Genomic DNA, 15,363 nt, shown 5'->3' on the forward strand with positions numbered 1-15,363 from the left:
ACTACACCAGCCATTATCATTCCTTTTGTTTGGTAAACAAAACCTAAGGCAAACTGTGGACAGAGCCTGTAAGTATAATAGACACTATACCAGCAGTAATGTTTCTTTAATTTAAAAAAAAAAAGAAAAAAAAAAGAAAAAAGAAAAGAAAAAAAGAATCGCTATCAGAAGAAACATTATCCTTCTGATACAACGTCCTTGTGAATGATCAAGGATGACTTTCAAGCTTGGCAACACAGGAGCTGAAAACAGCTTCATGTACATGTGCTGTGACCCTCATTTCTACAAACGTACAATCAGTTTTGCCACTGAGTGTCCCCTCAAAGTCAAACCCCCTCCTCTCTGTATCTATGTGCGATATACCCCTCCTGAGTGTGCACACAGGCATGATGAGTGTGTGAATTAAGCTTTTTTCTGAAATTATTCAAAGAAATCCCTGCAATATATATATATATATATATATATATATATATATATATATATATATATATATATATATATATATATATATACATTGACTTTCCATTTCCTGGTTCTGCCTTTGAGGTTATATAATGGCTTTCCTATCATATTATAAGCGTAAATGTTTCTCTTCTGAACAGTGAATTTCCTAAATTATTCTCATCATTCACTGTTGTTCTACACAGCTGTTAAACTATAAATACAATGTTCAACAAGTGTTTTCATTCCAGTGACACATAGTGACAAACTTATAATATGCACTTTTGCAGTGATGCCTCCCTGAGAAACCGAAAGTGAAAATTCTGCACAATATGTTTTATTGTATATTATACATGTAATATCAAACCCCCCAAAAATGTACAGCATACAAGTGTTGAAAACCTACTTAAGGACAGCTTCAAATAAAGTCTTCACAATCAGGTGAAGGAAGTTAACTTCCTCACATGATTTCACTATTAGTATTACTAGTATTAGCTTTTTTTTTTCTCTCTCTCTCTCTCGCTTTCCCTCTTAACATTCTCCCCCCCCCCCTCTCCACAGTATAGTATGCATGTATACATACCAGCTGAAACATATCAAATCACTTTGCAAGTGCAACTAAACTTGTAACACAGAAATTAAAGCATGTCACACCTTTGCTCAGTCAAAGAAGCTGCACTGGCTTCAAATTAACAATTCTGCATTCAGTTCTAAATTGCCATGCATGCATAACGCATTTTTTGATGGCACACTACTGCAGTACCTCTCTTCTTCACTCTCAACTTAATATCAGTCTTCCTGGTCACTTCGATCTTCAACTGAAAGGTTAGTTTGGGTGCCAAACACGAATCTGGAAGTTATAATTAATGTTTGTACATGGTTGAACCTGATTTGATAGATTGCAGAACTGATTCTGAATCGACACAAAATAAACATCATTTTTATAACATATAACATCATTTTTGAAAAAAGATTTTTGATTCACTGTATTCAAATGAGAGGAACTAATACTGAAATGTGCTGGATTCCCTCACACTGTGGACTTTTCTCTAATGAACATACAGATCATCTTGCAAAGCTTGGAGCTGAACTTCATTGTTTATCATCATCTGAAATGTGTAATATTGTTGAAAGAAATATGCAAAATTCCTTTCTGTCTTCAGAAGTTAACACTTCTGCCTTATTAAATGCTAAAAGAACTGGCAGGGCTGTTAAGAGCAATGCATTTAGGTTATTACTAAATGCCCCATACACAAAATATTGTGAAAATATTGAATGCATTTGCAAGGGACGTTTAATGGTAGAGCACATTTTAACCCACTGTTTAGTAATGAAACCTTTTTTGCCTCCAGAAATTATGGAACATGTGTTGCCCGTTTCAAATGTTAACATTTTTTGGAAAAAGTTATATATTTCAAACTGTTCTTTATTAAAGTTAGCTAGTTATGTGTTAAATAGTCCAGTTGGTTGTTTATTGTAGGTCCCCACATGAACCTCTTTTGAAATAATGATCTACAGAAGTGGTGCATACAATATTTGATTATGGATTTTTTTTTTTGGTCCTAATCCCGCTTCCCCCATCCAGCCTCTCACACACAGTGACACACCCTTCCAATATTATGTTTTTTCTTTCTCCAATCACTGACACTCACCCTCTCCATTTTAGATTCTGTACTCTATCTTTTCCACATTCTGTTCTTTCTCTCTGTGTCTGTCTGTCTCTCTTCCTTTCTTAGTACCCTCCCCATTGCCCCTTGAATTTCTTTTTTTAATTTTTTTTTTATTACTGTTGTTTCTTTCTTGTCATATTTGTAAATTGCGATGTGAGGGCACAGTGCTACAGAAGAGCATCTAGCTATTGTTAAATTATCATTATTACTTAGACAAAAGACCAGTGAGAAGAAGTAAAACTGATAAATTCATGCTGACAACAAACACTATTGAAAGTGAAACAAATGACTGAACAGAATAATAAAAACATATATTAAAGCGCACATGTATAAATAATTAAATAAGCAGTCTGGAAGTAAATCAACAGCACTGGTATTAAACAATACAGAGCATGCAGTAAAACACAAAAGTGATCACATTTCATAAATAAAAAGTTAAATAAACAATTCTGCACATCTAAAGAGTTTTGTGTTTCTATCTTTGCATTCCAAGCATCTAAAAAGAGGAGAAACAACATACTGACAGCGATATACCCAATACTGACATACATCATACATGGGTACCAATATACTGACAATAAAGCCAACATGTATACACGTTTTACATTATATACACACAAACTTTTAAGGTTTATTTCTAATTTGAATTCCTTCCTTCCAGTATAAATTCTGACCTCATCAGTCTTGTCAACAGCTACATACATTGATTAATCATGAAAACTGAACATTCTCTGCTTGTTCTCTCTCAGCCATAAATTTGTCACAGGTGACAGGAGTTATTTACAAAAATTCAAGTTCAACTTCAAGCTGGATTTTTATTGTGTTGATCAGCCCATACCACCAATGAAGCAGAGTCCTGATTCCTGCTTGCAGTTGTACCATTTACAAAGTTGAAAATTTCATATAATTTCAAAACATAAACTGATAAAAGACAATGTATCACTGAAGGCTAGAAAAACATAAACAAAACCACAAAAAACAAACAAAAAAACCTCTCTTATTTTGTTCTTTTGTTTAAAAGAATGGAGTAATTCTTAAAGTTTAACAAAGGATTAAAAAAACCAACAAAAACAACAACAACAAAAAAATGGAACAGGACTAGGAAAAAAAAATTCAGCAAGATCACAAAATAATATTTAGTGATATTGATGACACCAGCACATCATTTTCCAGAAAATATTTAATTCTACGAGGCATATCATCAATAATTAGGAGTACCATCTTTCATGATCATGTTTCTTGTTTTCTGCAGTTAAATCTGAAGATTAGCATGATAGAATTTAGTTGTCATAGATTTATGGACAGGCAACAGGTGGAGTTACAGAAAAGTAGGAAAAAAAAGAAAAGCAAATTCATCAATGAATGGCTTTACACATGGCTTTACTCTAGTCTACTGTGAAGTTAGATTCAAACAGAATATGCATCAAATACTTGTCTTCAGAATGGTAAATCTATTTTGTCAATAGAAAGTTTGCTTGCAATTTTGCAAAGTTCTCTAAGTCAAATTCAAATCATGCCTTATGTTATGTGTGCGTGCGTGCATGCGTGCGTGCCTACGTGCGTGCATGCGTGTGTGTGTGTGTACGCAAGCGCACATGAGTTTTGCCTTTTACGACCTCAGTCAGTGTATCAAAGACTCTCTGAGTTTCTTTGTCAACTGATTATTGTCTGAACCAGAAACTGTTATTATTCATTATTCTGAAAGTGAAAAGCTTCATACTTACTGAGCAATCTAAGTAACACTGAAAGTGACAAGGAGTAAGTATGTTTATGTTTATTGTTACATGTATGTATTATCATCAAGATCAATCCCAATTTGTAGGGTGCAGTGGTTTATCAGAAATTTAAGTATAACTGAAACTATGAAAGAAAAACTGAAAGGAAAAATAAAGATATCTGAAGCTGATTTTCACATGCTGTCATGCACAAGTTTATTACATTCAATGTCGTCTTCTTCGTTTTCACTGGCCAAAAATGTTGTTGGTAATTTCACTTTCTTCTGCCAATGGCTGTCTGCAAAATGATTTTAATAAAAAATGAGGGACAGAGGCTGAGGTTGGGATGTAGCTGTCTTAAGTGTCTGGGATACACTGTAGTGTACATGAACATTAAAAGAAGAAGAAAAAAAGCCATGTGAACATCTGTTGTAAACATATTGTGTTCTTGAGTACATCTCTCTCTCTCTCTCTCTCTCTCTCTCTCTCTATATATATATATATATATATATTAACCTATTAACTACCTACATGAAGGGTTAACCCATCACACTGTAGTTGTAGCTTGACTGCCTGCCTACATTACACTTTCAAAGGTCAATCCATCACTGGACTTTCTCAAATCTTCCTTCAGCCAGAAAGAAAAATAGTGTCCGAACAGATGTCCAACCCAGGAGAAGACTATTTCAGTCATGAATAATTCTTTATGAACACAGTCCTAATATGGTTTAATGTGTGATATGTGGCTAAAAAAAAATTACCAACTGACACCCAAATTAGTGGATAAGCACACACATGGCTGAAAACACCTGTGCAGCCTCACTGGTCAACTTCAGGCAAGCAAAGTTAGAATAATTTTTTCCCCCAGATTATATCACAGACATGGCTGGTCAGAGTTTGACATGTATAGAGCTCTGCATTTCATGAAACTGAAAATGTTGAAACAGTTCATGTCCTGTGAGTGGTTAGGTAAGTGGGTGTGACTTTGATTAAAGCACGCAGTTTGGAATTGTTCAAAACTGTGTGTAGTTTTGACAGATTTGTTGCTATCTTCAGTCACAAAACCTTGAAAAGTAGGGCTTCATTTGGTGTGTTTTCATTGTTTGCATGCTTCTTGTGCTGTTGATTTTGTTGCTGAAAAATTCACAACGATTCAGCTATGTTTTGTATACCAAGAAAATTAGAAAAGCAGAATTACATAGCTAAAAAGTAAAATACAATTTATTTTTCAAAAAAGCAGCACAAAATCACAATCTATCCAAGTGTACATTCCATAATTAAAACAACAACAAAAAACATTGAATAGAAAGTTCAGTCGATTTCCTTTTAGAAAAAAAACAAAACAAAAAAAACAACAACAAAAAACATGGCTTGTGTACTTGTAACAAAAAATGTAACATGGAGAATTTTTGCTAATTTATAACCCACTTTCGCTTATCCTTGGAAGAGGCCTTGCGGCTGGACTTATATTTCCCTGGCAGTGAAAGGGTTAATAGATCTATCCCATGCCACATTTTCTGCCCACATCGTATCATCAGTTTTGTCTTACTTCTCAGCATAAAACGTAAACAGCTTGCGAAAACAAACTACCATTGTACCACTACCAATGTATGATGATACCGAAAATTACACAAAAACGTACAAAGCCAGAAGACCCGTGCGATCACGGTTCATGAAATATGAGAGATCAACGTCGATCTCATCATCATGATGCAGACCAGGTTACAGATAACAGAATACCAACTTGAACTGAACTTGTAACACTGACACGAGGTACTTGACCGAAACACAGCCACCACGCCGTTTCTTTCTATTGTCATATTCTCAGAGATAAACCGTAAACAGAACCGCAGTCCTGGGCAATTGCCCTGCAATAACGTTGGCGCATACTTGTGAGATGATGCTCTGTTTTTCGAATAGCACAACTCGGTCAGTTAGGCTATAACAAGCTAGAAACTGGACAGACAATGCGTGTATTGATCACACTTACTCTCAGCCTGTACACTGTTTCGTGCTGACGTCCTTCAGGAGTGTGTTCAAGGAAAGTAATCCAAGCGGAATAAATTAGAGTTCAGTTGTCTTTCCTTTCTAAGCCATGGATGTGCCTTTTGTGTCTCTGCCTCAGTCGACATCGATTTTCGGTGTACCATGAAAATTTTACTCCCGACGGGAAATTTACTCCGGTGTAAAATCCTCGCGGAATATTTTTCGAATGAGGAATGTACTCCCTTTAGGAGAAAATATGCCAAGAAATGTACCGGCTCCTCATGAGAAATATACTCACAAGTTATAAGAATACTGTCCTCTCAGAAAGTGTGTTTGAAACAATGGACAGATTTCTTCAGCTGTGTGACGATCGGGCTGCTCTCCCGAGGGAGAGCGTGTCACAACGGTTAAGTGCCACCCCATTGGTTCTTCTTCTTATTTTTTTCGTTCTCCAACTGAAATGCAGGCTATGTGTTTTACCGTGACTACCAGAGTGATTTTTTTCCGAGTCTGCAGAATTTTTGTCACTTACGAACATATTTTCTCGTCAGGTGTTTTTTTAAAAATTTAATTTAATTTATTTTTTTTATGTGCGCCAAGTGCACACTGTACACGGGACTTCAAGTCTCACCTGACAGACTACCTCCCTGCAGACTACTGCCGCGGCATATCAGAATATCAGTCAGGCCTCAGTATATCAGTACCACACTCAGTGTCGTGTGTGCCACTGAGTGTCACGGTGTGTGTGTGTGTGTGTGTGTGTGTGTGTGTGTGTGTGTGTGTGTGTGTGTGAGTGTGTGTGTGTGTGCGTGCGTGTGCGTGCACGGTGTGTGTGTGTGTCAGTGTGTGTGTGTGTGTGTGTGTGTGTGTGTGTGTGTGTGTGTGTGTGTGTGTGTGTGTGTGTGTGTGTGTGTGTGTGTCACCGGCTGTGTGTGTGCGCGCGCGCCGCCGGCCACTGGTGAGGACATTGATTTCTCAGTGTATTGACTCGCGTTGACACCGGCATAACATTTCATGTAGGCCTAGATAGAAAATGGACAAGCCGGACCGAAAGCTTTACTTTTGTCAGGCAGAAATTTGGCATAAGTTTTCCCTGTCATAGACTAGACCACTGATGTAGCTCTATATGCACACGCCGTGTGACACACTACGTGACACACCCGGCGGTTCTGTCATGTCAAATATTTTGAGTTGTATACCTTTACTTGTTTTATTCCATTCAGTTTTTACTGTCTGTTAGGTATGTGACAATGGTTATTCGAACTGCTCGCAGTAACTGACACGTATACGTTCCAAACACTGGTTGCATTCACTGATATGCATCCCACCGAGTCATTTCCACTAATTGAGAACACACTTAAGTTCATGGCTGACAAAAAAAAAAAAAAAAAAAAAAGCCGGATTAATCCTCAAGTGGAAAACCCTATCTCCCGAGTCAGCCTCATCTGTGACATCATCATATTTCACTGATCGAAATTGGTTGCGCGAATACCGAGCGGCTCTTTTACTGAGTCGACTGGTTCAGCGCTAAAGCGGAACTTGCAAGACTCGGAAGCACTTCTAAGGACACAAAATATAAAGAAAAGAAAAAAAAAGAAAGAAAGAAAGCACATTGTGATGTATGCATTGTTATGTGTTTTCGATGTACATGTATGGATTGTGATGTGTTTTCTATGTACATTATATGGATTGTGATGTGTTTTCTATGTACATGTATGGATTGTGATGTGTTTTTTATGCACATGTATTGATGATGATATATGCATTGTGATGTGTTTTCTATGTACATGTATGGATTGTGATGTTTGGATTGTGATGTGTTTTCTATGTTCATGTATAAATTGTGATGTATGGATTGTGATGTATTTTCTATGTACATGTATGGATTGTGATGTATTTTCTATGTACATGTATGGATTGTGATGTGTTTTCTATGCAATGCCGGTATGTATTGTGATGTGTATGGATTGTGATGTGTTTTCTACGTACATGTATGGATTGTGATGTGTTTTCTATGCAATGCATAGATTGTGATGTGTTTTCTGTGTATATGTATGAACAGTGCTAGTGATGCAGAAGACAGTGAAGATGACGCGGCGCACAGCAGTAGCAAGCCTTCTCCTCGTGCTGACGGTGGTGTCAATGAGGACAGTGCCCCTCATCCAGGCCCCATGGGGGGCCCTGCAAGGGGGTCAATTAAAGTGAAGGAGGATGGAGGGAGGATGACGAATGCTTACCTGGGGATCCCCAACGCCCTCCCACTACACCTGCTGGGGACCAGAGGTTCGAGAAGCCACAGCTCCACCCCGGCCCTGGGGAGGTGGAGGTGTTTGTGGCGGACCAGGTCAGGCCGGTATGTATGCAGGTGAGAATGTTAAATGAGAAAGAAAATAGTTTAGTTGTCCACTTAAAAAACAAACAAACAACCCCTCCCCACAACAAAACCAAAAACTACAAATAAAAACACTTATGACAAAGGAATAATACAATACAATACAATGCAACACAGTACAACACAGCACAATGTATGCTATTCTTTTCAGAAATGCAAACCCTCCCCTAAAAAAGGCGACCTGGGTGTGGAAGGCTGGCCCCAATTCATGACAGACAACGGATCTTCCATTTACCTGTCGTTGTCCTTATCCCCGCGGGTGGAGCCCAAGCTGGGAGACTACAAAATGAGAAAACCGCGTGGCGCTGTAGCCGAATCTGCTGCCTGAACTGAACAGTCTGACGTCCAAGCTGCCCTTGAGGCCAACACTGACTCCGAAGGAAGAGCCAACGCCTAAAGAAGAACTTACTCTGAATGTGGAACCCTTTAGTTCTGTTCTCCTGTGTGTCCAGTTTATTGTATATCAGTAAAATAATAATCTCTTCCCAAAAGAGGAACTTACTCTGAATGTGGATGAGTTAATGAGATCAGGAATGCATGTGTAAGAGAGAGTTGTAGACAGTGGATAAACTGAACACAACAACAAACAAACAAAACAACAACAAGCAACAACAAACAATAAAAAAAACCCAACAACCCATTTAAGATATTTCATGAAACACTTTGTCAAAGATGGGATATACCTTTCAAAGGAAGGGTTTACTAGAAGTCTCAACATATCTATATTAACTATATTACTTTTGATGTGGGTGGATTACTTCAGTAAAATAATCTATAAGAAATGCAAGCATACAAATAAAGGGCAAAGTTGATGACACCTGGGACTTAAGTTATGTAATAATTCAGGGTGCAAAAATATACTGCTACCACTACTGCTACTACTACGTTTATTCACATAGCGCCTAATTAAATGATTTTTTCTCTCAGTAAGTGCTTTACAAGAACAACAACAAATATATACTGACATAAATCATTGAAATATGCAGGTTGATCCAACGAAGGAGCCAACATGACAAATCATAACAAGACACTGCATCAACAAGTAATAACAACAATAATAACCCAGTTCACACAGCTCATGCAAACATGCTCAGCTGCGTTAAACCCGCGAGTTAAACATACGTTTTCCCTTTCACTGCCAGTCAATTTAGAGTGCAAATTTCCCTTGTATTATAAACACAGAAAATATGGTGTTTGAGAACAGCTGGGGATTCCTCCTGTTAAGTGTACAAAATATGGCCTATCCTGACACCGAACATAAAGAGCAGTAGGTTCAGGGACAACAGAACAATGATCTGGTCACCTGCATGGGACATGGTCCTCTACCTAGCTGCTGCATAAATGCGATGGCAGTGAAAGAGTTCTTTTAAGCACAAAATGAAAAAGCAACACCCATAAAACGTCTACACAGATATCCAGCCTAAATCACCAAAGCACGTTCAGACACACACAAAAATCCCCATACACACAAACAACACCACTCTCATCGCACACATCACACACCACAGTAGCGAAACCATATACATTCCACATTATTACTGACAACGCTGAAACACCAAAATGATGGAGTCTCCCGTCGGTCCGACGGATGAGTAGGCAGGCAGGTTTATCTGTCGGTGTGTGTCCTCATATGGGAGAAGAGGCCGATTCTGGATGCGCAGCACTTCCCACAGGTGTTGCAAAGGAAAACGTCTCCAGAAGTTGAGCCCTGCTTCCTTCGCTCACGCTTCTCCTTAATGGCCAGCGTTCTCTTGTTTTCAAACGTCTTTATGCCGCTAGAGCACAGCATCCTCCAGCGAGAGCGGTCAAGGGCATCAGTTTCCCAGGAAGCGATGTCTATGTCACAGGCTTTGACGTTTGTCTTCAACGTGTCCTTGAAGCGCTTGCAGGGTCTTCCAATTTCGCTGTGGCTTTCCTTCAGCTGGCCATACAAAAGCATCTTCAGAATCCTGCTGTCTGTCATGCGGACAACGTGTCCTGTCCAGCGTAGCTGGCACTGGATCAGCAGGCTTTCGATGCTGGGCAGGCCGGCTCCTCTCCAGGACACCAAAATATAGTAGGTACATATACCTATTTGTTTAGCTTCGACTTTGTGTTCTGTATGGCATGTTCATGATCCAACATCAATGTCAGCCTTGACGGAAAGGGTAATTTGATTTTGGACGCTTTCTTCTGAAGGTTTTGCTGTATGTACATGTCAAACATAAGGTTTGTGTATCAATCCGCTTCGTGCGTTGTGGCACATGAGGTCGCCAGCAGAGCTCGAATTTCTATTGCCGCCTGTCTTGTGCTGTCAAGTCTTAGCCTGCTTGCTTCCTGGCCCCACATATACAGCAGTCTTACACACAATGAAGACCCCCCCCACCCCCCTTCTTTATAAGGAGTTTGGGTGGTCAGGGGGGTGGGGGTGGGGAGCAGTCTCTCCTTTTGTTATAGCGTGTTGATTCTTTATGCACACGTGTACAAAGTGAAGGACAACACAAAGCCGACAGTTACTTGAAGTCGTCTGCACAAAAATTTCGTCTATCATAATGAGCAAAACTGAGCTATCATAGGTCTGCTAGTATATTTTGTTGCCTCTGGTTTCGTTTGCAGATTGGCTCATATCCAAATATGTAGATAAACATGTAGAGTATATGTTTTGTTTTTCCTGTGTTCACTGTGGATTTTCAGGAGCACATAGGTTAGACATTATTGAAGACTGACCCATGTCAATCTTGTTTAAAATGCTACTTGTTCTTTCTTTACATTTCACATCTCTCTCTCTCTCTCTCTCTCTCTCTGTGATATAAAAAGTTCATGAACCGACTGGTCAGTCTGGGAATTTCCTTTGAAAGGACGCGTCTTGCATGAATGGGTTTGTTATGGGTATCTTTTACCAACCAGCGTGCAAGTTGATGGGTAGCGATAAAGAAGCAGTAATACGGGCTTGAAGTTGTGTCAGTTTTAAATCTAATTCTCTTTTCCATATGCATCCGCCGGATTTCAGTCGTGTTAATAAATAGTGATTTAAAAAAAAACTGTTTGAAGTATAAATGTATATGTTCTTTACATTGATTGAGCAAGCACCACGTGTACGCATACTTGTTTGTTAAAAAACAAAAACACCCCCAAAGCAAAGCAAAACAAAACAAAACAAAACAAATAAACCCCCCAAAACCACCACCAAAAAAAAAAAAAAAAAAAAGAGGCAGAGTGAGCTTTATCCCCGAATGTGATGTTCATTCACCAATTAGTCAATGGGAAATAAATCTGCATTGCCTAGGGAAATAATATGACAACCAAACGAAATAATTTCCCTTGAAGTCTCTCTCTCTCTCTCTCGTTGTGTTGAGGGGAAAGTGGTCAGTTTAAATCTAACCATGCACGATGCAAACAAAACCTAGCCCTTCTCCCCCTCCCTCCCTCCACATAGAAACACATACCCAGCTAAACACACACAGCACATACCCAGCTACACACACACACACACACACGAACATACACACCTTAACGTAGGCGAACAAAGAAGTGAAGATTCATGGTGACAAACCTAAAAACGAAAACCGTAACCTGTGACAAAACGACCAAACGAAGAAGAGATAATGACCGAGAACAAAGTGGCAAAAGACAGTTTCAGTTTCAGTTTCAGTAGCTCAAGGAGGCGTCACTGCGTTCGGACAAATCCATATACGCTACACCACATCTGCCAAGCAGATGCCTGACCAGCAGCCTAACCCAACGCGCTTAGTCAGGCCTTGAGAAAAAAAAAGAAAAAAGAAAAAAGAAAAAAAAAACCCAAAAAAGAAAGAAAAAAAAAGGGTGAATAAATAATAGATAAATACATAAAAAAACAACAACAACACTACTACCACTACTAATAATATGTATAAGGCGCAAAAACTTGATGAAGTCAACTATAAGCGTACATAAATAAATAAATAGATAAATAATAATTATAAAATAAAAAAGTAGTAGTTGTAGTAGTAGTAGTAATAATAAATAAATAAATAAAAATGACAACAATGATGATAAATAAGCAAATAAAAGTAAAACATGGAGACACACATTCACACATACACCCACACATGCATAACAGATATGCACCAAACATGCTGTTTCACAGATATGAAAGCACAGTCAAATACACATAAACGGACATGAGCCCCAACACACACACACACACACACACACACATTAAAAGACAGAAAGCAAGCCAACCCAGCAATCCGCCGACCAACCCACGAATTACTCATTGCTCTCTCATCCGTTCAGTCAGCTGACTGAGAAAATGAACCCATCAACCTGCTACAAGAGTTGACTGCAACGGCCTTTGTCCCGAGCCTGTTCTGTATGGTTTCTGGGTTGCACGTGCAAAGTGCCATTGTGAGAGTTTGGGGGGTGGGGGTGGGGGGTTTGGAGGGTGAGTGGAAGGGGAGGGAGGGAGAGTGGATGAGGATGTGCACGGGTGAACAGTTGTTTTTTTTTGCAGTTCAAGTTTGAAGCTGGTGGAATACTGACATATCTATGCGTGAGTCTTCTGTTTCCTGTCCTTTCCCCTGAACTGTTTTCGTGGTATTGTTATTTCATCGTCCATTTTCTTTTTCTTTCCTGTCTTATCGCTTCTCTTTCTCTGTAGCACTGCGTAGGTTATTGTTGCACGTTTGTCTTTAATGTCAATTAACTGTCAACAGCTTTAAATCCAGACTGGATGCCCACTGGGCAAACTAACCGACAATATACAATCCTGCTTGCCATGAACAGGTAGGTAAGACAGATCTGAACCGCCACAAAAGCAGGAATTATTCAAATACTGACGGTGAACAGGTCTTGAACGAGGCCTCAAGCACCGTAAGTTCAAGTCTCGTTTTCTTTTGAGTCAAGTCTGCATTTGACTATTCCAATTTGATACGTGGTAGAATTTTGCCCCACCACCCCTCATCCCTCGAATGGAACACGTGTGAATAGGTTTCTTTACACTGCCTTGTGAATGGGCATTATGTCTTAATGGTATACTGAATTCGTGGAACGATCATACCATAAATCGATAGGCATCGGCTTGTAGGTTGTGACAAGCTTTTTGCCTTCAGCTTGAAGTGTCTTTAAAAAAACTTTTCAAAAAATGAATCACAAATAAAACAAAACAGTGTGCAGTGCTAATGACCTGGTTAGCTCCCACATTCGAAAATTTAGTGTGAATTTTTTTTCGAGTAATATTTTTGATATAGTTAGATATTCCTGCAATAAACTTGTAAGAGTGAAGACTGTTCCAAAGATTTATTACTCTGCAACAGAAGGAATGATCAGTAAAGTGGTGTTATATATATGTATATATATATATATATACAAAGCGCTTTTTCTATCTAACTGATGTATCCGTTACTAGACGTAGGTCAATTATTTAACGAGAACGTATTATTCATAGCATTTACATCACAGCAGCCATATTGTATCGAAGATCGGAAAAAAAGGATATCATCCAGTATTGTCGATAATCTGGGCTTTGTAAATCAAGAACTTCCACATGGAGGTACTCTGACCTGTGTCCATGGCTGATAAGATTGTCTGTTGAGCAGTCAGCAACAATTTCGGGAAAATAAAAGAATTCTCCAATTTCAAGTCAGATTCCATCCACTAACTATTCAACAATACAAATGCGATTGAATGGTTTCCCCAGTTTAGTCTCGTCAGTTTTGACTGTCAGTCTGCCCCCCCTCCACTCCCTGTGTAGGTCTAGTTATTTCTGAAGGTGAAAACAAACACCTCCTGAGAATAAATTATTGTAACGGTCCATGACCGTCCCTCAAGGTTTAGTACTGACCTTACACAGTCACTCCTGTCAGTGTCATGGTCACTTATTGTACTTTCCTCGACAGTCAGTTGTATCCACCATGCACTTTACAAGTGTCAGAATAATCAACTTGATGATTGTGGACACTCTTCGGATGATGATGATGATGATGCACAAGAAACACCAAGAGAAATAACTATTCGGCGTATTCACTTACAATGATGAAAAATAAGTGGGACTTTTTACGCTTTCTCACAATTGAAAGGAAACGTAGGAGGGGAGCGACCACGCTTTCTGTCAATGTGAGAGAAATCGTGGGATTGCGAGCTGAGAAATCGTGGGGTTACAAGGACAGTCCGCAAATGCCTTTCCAATTGTAAGCATCCTCTCCAACCTTGGCGTTCCAGTCCCCTAGCGCAAAAACGACGAGTCCCCTAGCACAATAACGAGTCCCCTTGCACAATAACGAGTCCCCTTGCACAATAACAACGTGTTTCTTGGGGGTTTGACCTCGGCAGAACTTTTTGCACCGATTTTTGTAGAAATCTTCAACATCCTTTGTATGTTTACAGATTGTATAATTAAAATCTTGATCGAGATCCATTCTATATTTTTCATCTCAATGCAAGACCAGACTCACATAGTCTAACGATAGCAGAAATGGCAAAACCCCATTCATCAAGTTTTCCAAATTCGGCTCTCATGTTTGTGCATGGTCTAATCATAGTATAATTATGTATGTGAAAACGTTGATATATATAGGCCCCATGTAATATTCTTTCTATCCTTTGTAAAATTAATTTAGCGTATTCTATTATTTTCTTTGAATGATAATTTTGCTATACCCTAGTATTTCTTTTCTCTTTCATATATGTATATATGATATATATATATATATATATATATATATATATATATATATATATGTATGTGTGTGTGTGTGTGTGTGTGTGTGTGTGTGTGTGTGTGTGTGTGTGCATGTGATGTAAAAATGAAAAATTTGAATACAAATGTACACCAAAAAAATATACATAAATAACCGCTCACCCACCTACTTTACCAGTCTATGCCTGTCTGCTTTAATACCGGTGTATTTGCTTACCTGGATACGAAAAGAAACTGCCTTTCACTATTTCTTTCTGGTAATGTTTTTTTTTTTTCGTGTGTTTTTAGACCTTTCCGCCTCACCTGTCCCTTTATGTGTCTGCCTGCATTCCTGATTGCCTGTCTGTATGCTTGTTTTTGTGTCCCCGCGTATCTGACTATGTCTGCTTGCCTGTCTGTATACTTGTTTATACCCCCGCGTGTTTGACTGTATTGACTGTAATTTTCAACAGCTAATCCCTTTCAAGTATGAACTAAAATGACTATTAGTAAGTTTTGATAGTT

General features: G+C 38.7%; 2 protein-coding genes across 2 annotated transcripts in view; one reads left to right on the forward strand and one right to left on the reverse strand.

Annotated features, from left to right (window-relative positions):
• LOC143297745 (mitochondrial glutamate carrier 1-like) overlaps positions 1-6,463 on the reverse strand; it is a 44,598-nt gene extending 38,135 nt beyond the window's left edge. Inside the window, exons 1-2 of the mRNA XM_076610199.1 lie at positions 5,817-6,463; positions 4,050-4,124 (exon numbers count right to left, since the gene is read on the reverse strand). The gene's annotated coding sequence lies outside the window, so the exon portion shown is untranslated. The remainder of the gene's footprint in view (positions 1-4,049; positions 4,125-5,816) is intronic.
• LOC143297617 (uncharacterized) lies at positions 215-8,617 on the forward strand. Its single transcript, XM_076610033.1, has 3 exons — positions 215-372; positions 7,875-8,165; positions 8,356-8,617. The coding sequence occupies exons 1-3, from the start codon at positions 215-217 to the stop codon at positions 8,414-8,416; spliced, it is 510 nt and encodes a 169-aa protein (XP_076466148.1). The 3' UTR covers positions 8,417-8,617.
• Positions 8,618-15,363: the final 6,746 nt, after the last annotated feature.

This window comes from Babylonia areolata, chromosome 23 (assembly GCF_041734735.1).
Source record: "Babylonia areolata isolate BAREFJ2019XMU chromosome 23, ASM4173473v1, whole genome shotgun sequence".
Classification (NCBI taxonomy): Eukaryota; Metazoa; Mollusca; class Gastropoda; order Neogastropoda; family Buccinidae; genus Babylonia; species Babylonia areolata.